At 26.1% G+C, this 4,457-nt stretch overlaps 1 protein-coding gene across 1 annotated transcript in view; it reads right to left on the bottom strand.

The window, feature by feature from the left end:
• Positions 1-1,174: 1,174 nt before the first annotated feature.
• The window catches only part of LOC111678941 (5-hydroxytryptamine receptor 2A-like), a 36,963-nt gene continuing 33,680 nt past the window's right edge, over positions 1,175-4,457 (bottom strand). The window contains exons 4-5 of the mRNA XM_046947151.1: positions 3,103-3,490; positions 1,175-2,088 (exon numbers count right to left, since the gene is read on the bottom strand). Of these exons, the coding sequence (XP_046803107.1) occupies positions 1,680-2,088; positions 3,103-3,490 (797 nt within the window). The 3' untranslated portion in view covers positions 1,175-1,679. The remainder of the gene's footprint in view (positions 2,089-3,102; positions 3,491-4,457) is intronic.

A 4,457-nucleotide genomic window follows, 5' to 3' on the forward strand; every position in this document is an offset into this window, starting at 1 on the left:
TAATTTTAAAAAATGTGCTTATGGCGACCACGATATTTTTTAAGAAATTTTCTCATTATTGTTATCTTGTGCAGGCCTTTAATATGTAAGAAAGTACAGAGGGGCACGATCGACCATATTTACTCTACAACAGTTATAAAATACTACATAAAGTACAAGTGATTTAGTTATCATTGCGTTTTGTATGGGTCCTTATTAAATTCTAAATGATCTAGCCATGTGCGTTAAAAGCATGATAGATTCCGAACGGAAAAAGCTATAGGTAAAATTGGTTTGGTATTAAAAATGGACACGTTACGTTTTTGGATAGAATTTTGTAACAGAATACGGTTCGATGGTGGGTATACAAGATACGGCATAGTCGAATATAACACTCTTTCTTATTTTACTTACCTCCATCTTATATAAAATAATACGAAATAGAAAATATTACTTATTAAATCAAATAGTTTTATTAAAATTTGTATTTCATTTGAAAAGTTTTAATAAATAGGTGTTATAAGTATATGTACATAAGTTTAGTAATACTTTAATTGAAACATTTGTTGTTAACACAAAAAACAAAAATTTAATATAAAGAATATCTTATTATATATTATTGAATATGTTATAACATTGAAACTCATAAAGCCCTTGAACATTATGACAAACAAAAAGGTCTCATAATATCCCTTAGTATAATGATAAATCAAAAATGAGATACATATGGTATTGAAATATATTACAACTACTTAGAAGTGTCATAATTACATCGAAACTTTTTTAAATATTACAATGTTCATAGACATTACTATGACACTATTGGTTGTGTTATTTTTTTGTTAACAACAATTTTGATTATGTCAGTGTTTGGTTTTCCATATAATTTAAAAGAGATTTGTATTTGTTTTATTTTTTTTTTTTTAATTTTTTTGGTAAAGTGATTTATGTGTATTTATTTGTTGTCATAGATATTAGTATTACAATCATAGATTTTAGTATTAAATATAATATTTTTATAGATTTATGGTACATAAATATGTTTTATTTTTTTGTTAGTTTTATATGTCTTTTAAAGAAGTATGTATATATAAAATAAAAAATCTATCAAGCAAATAAAATGTTAGATTTGAAATTTTACAATTACATGTAAATTTATTGTTCATACATATATTTAAATATATACATTAATTACATTTTAAAGATTATTTTTAAATTTTATTAACTTTTTAATTTAAAATTTAATTAGTTTATACACACATTAGATTAATTTTGCTGATTTATGTTTTATGATTCAATTTTGGGTTAAAATCACAACTATTTTCTGTATTTTACAACCCTTGAGAAGTTTGACTTCTCAGTTAAAAACAATAATACATTAATTTTTTAAACTCAATGAACATCTTGCTGAATGTCTCGACTTTCTTTAAAGCAACAACTTGTTTTAACAAGCTCTTATTTTGCTCAAAATCATTGAATTTAAATTTTAAATAAGAAATATTAATTCATTAAAAAAAAGATGTAAATGAAATGTCACTATTTTAAAGGATTTTTTTAATACTGAATATTTTTAATATAATTTTTGTATATTTCTAAAATTTTTTATTCCTCTATAAAAGTAACTAAAGAACGGATGTTTGATTTAGTTGAAAAGAATTTATATTCGTTGTCTTTGACACTCTCACACTTTCACAATTTTTTCAAAGCCTTGGACTGTCTAAGACAGTGTTTGCCGTCACCACAGTACAACTATTGGCCATAGCAATTGAATTGCCAGCCACTGATAGATTTGTGGTAGCTTTTGAACTTTTATGCCAAAAACTGCCACCATTTAAATGCATTCCCTTAAAGGTATCCACAAAAGCTCGACGAAAACTGGCATTCATGAAACAATAAGTAATAGGATTACAACAGCTGGATGAATAGGCTAGAAGTTGGAAAAAACTTATCGTTGTATAGTCCACATATTCGTAGATGGCTGGACCTATAAACATGGCCATCGTGTTGATAACATATAAGGGTGTCCAGCAAATAAAAAATTCCAAAACTAAAACGAACAGCATTTTTACGACACGTTTTTTACTTTCCAAATTCTTTTCGAGGTTTGATCTGTTCAAGAGGAATAAAGTGAAATAATAATTTTTATTATAGAGACCATATTTATTATAACTACCGAAACGTATGATGAATATTGAACATGAAACTTAAATATATGTTTATCATACGCGCAAGTATCAACTAAATATTCCAATAGTATTAATATTTCATACAACTTTAATAAAATAACCCAAACCACCTACGTATTTCTATATATTGTTTTAGTGTTGTGTATATAATACACCATTTTGTAAATGCAATAATGCAAGTTCATTTATACTAGATCTTGAATGGGGCGAATTCCGTTATCTCGTAAACAGCCAATTGTACTTTTAAATTTGAAATATGTTTCATTTTTTATTTTACTTTAAATAACTTTTTAAATGTTTATTAACTTTTGAAATTTCTCTTCTTCTATTTTGCTTGCTTTAAAAACTGGGCATACCACTACTACAACATAATAAAAATTAATAACAACACTTTTACAAAAGTGTAAAATACAAAAATACTCAAGAAACGTTGATGCAAGAGAAATGTAAATTGAAAGAATATATTTTTTGCAGATGTAAATATTTCAAAGAATTTCAACTAAATTCTTTGCTTATTTCCAGATGGCTTAACAATTCGCTTTACCATTCATTTAAATGTTGCGGCAGACAATATTAGGGTATCACTAAATTAAAAAAAAAAAAACTAATATAAAACTTCAAAACAATTTTAAGATGTTGTTACAAAAGCAACAAATTAAGCATTTGTATAAATATAAAATTAGTTTTTTCTATTGATAACAAGACTAACACAGTAACTATTTAAATCTAAGAAAATTACGCTGAAAATTATTGGCCATTCGCTTTATAGACTTTAAAATGTATCCCGAAATCCCAAAATTAATATTCAGTATTTTGCTGTATTATTTAAAGTGTTATTTCAAGTTCTTAAAAAATGGAGTTTACTGATTTTGTATTAAAAACTTACAATGAAAATCAAATTGTTTACAATAAACAAAATATCCTCCAACTCACTTACCTTCTAAGTGCCGACTCCGTGATGCGTAAACTGGGCATTGAATTCAATTTTCGCTTTTCCACTACATCACTTATTTGCTGCTGTTGTTGATGAAATTGCAACTGCTGTTGCTTTTGATTAAAACTTTGCCTTGGTTGTAATCTAGTGATGTGTGTTGTTGGCATTGTATTTAGTGAGTAGCATGATGAGGATGCTGCATCCTGATTCTCTGTTTTATTTTGACTACTCTTGCGATTCAACGATTTCACAGATGCTGATCGCATACAATACAATTGTAGTTGACGACCATCATTAGATTTTGTCATAAATTTACGTCTATTAGCTGTTGTCATGGCAGAAGTGGCTCCTATTTTATCTATACTGCAAGCACCAAATTGAGAAATATCATCTGCAAATAAAAAATAATAGAAAAAAAATAAAGACGTTTTTGTTATGAAACAATAAAGAAATTGTAAAAATTATACATATCTATTGTAAACACATTCAACATCGATAATAACAAACATTGAACTCTATTTTAATGGAAAATTGTAACAGAAATTGTTAACAGAAAAGGAAATCTAATCTTACCTTGTTTTTTTTTTAATATATGGATAGACTAGTATTTTTATACCCACTATCGATTTCTATACAAAACAAAATCTATGTACGAATATAATATGTAACAACTCTATTTACATTCGTTTATTCGTTTATTTAACAAGGATTTTTCTTCTCATATTCTTTCAATATCCAAAATTAAATGTATTTATAAAAAATATATATTTTACCAACAAAAAGTATTACTTTTTAACATTTGACAAAGTTTTAGTAATATTTGATGACCTTTATGCAATTTGTGGTCAAAGACAAATGACATTGGTAAAAAGTAACATCGACCAAAAATTAGAATATAAATTGTAGAAAACAAATCTAAAAACTAAGAACACATGCAGTTCTCTTATATACCTACATATTTGTTTTTAAATCTTCAGTCATACTTTTAGTTTATTTCATTACTTTGTGGTATTTGCTTGTAAATTGTTTTACAACATAATACTATTTATACACCACTGTAGCGAGGAAGATACTTAGTGCAGATTGAATTGACTTGTACGGCAGTAATTACCTTATTATCACAAGTAATGCAATGAAAGTTGGCAATATTTTTATGTACGCATAAAATATTACATTAAACCACATACGTCTCTAGCAATTAGATAAATTCATTTTCGAAAAATTATTAAAAATGCATATCTGGTGTAGCATATTCTATGGTCGGCCATATCTGCCTTTATTTTCTAATGAATAGGTTTTATTTTTTATATTTATTTTTTTCTCCTTATTATTGCAGTTTTTCTTAATTTGATTGCTCA

Source organism: Lucilia cuprina, chromosome 3, assembly GCF_022045245.1.
Source record: "Lucilia cuprina isolate Lc7/37 chromosome 3, ASM2204524v1, whole genome shotgun sequence".
NCBI classification, from domain to species: Eukaryota; Metazoa; Arthropoda; class Insecta; order Diptera; family Calliphoridae; genus Lucilia; species Lucilia cuprina.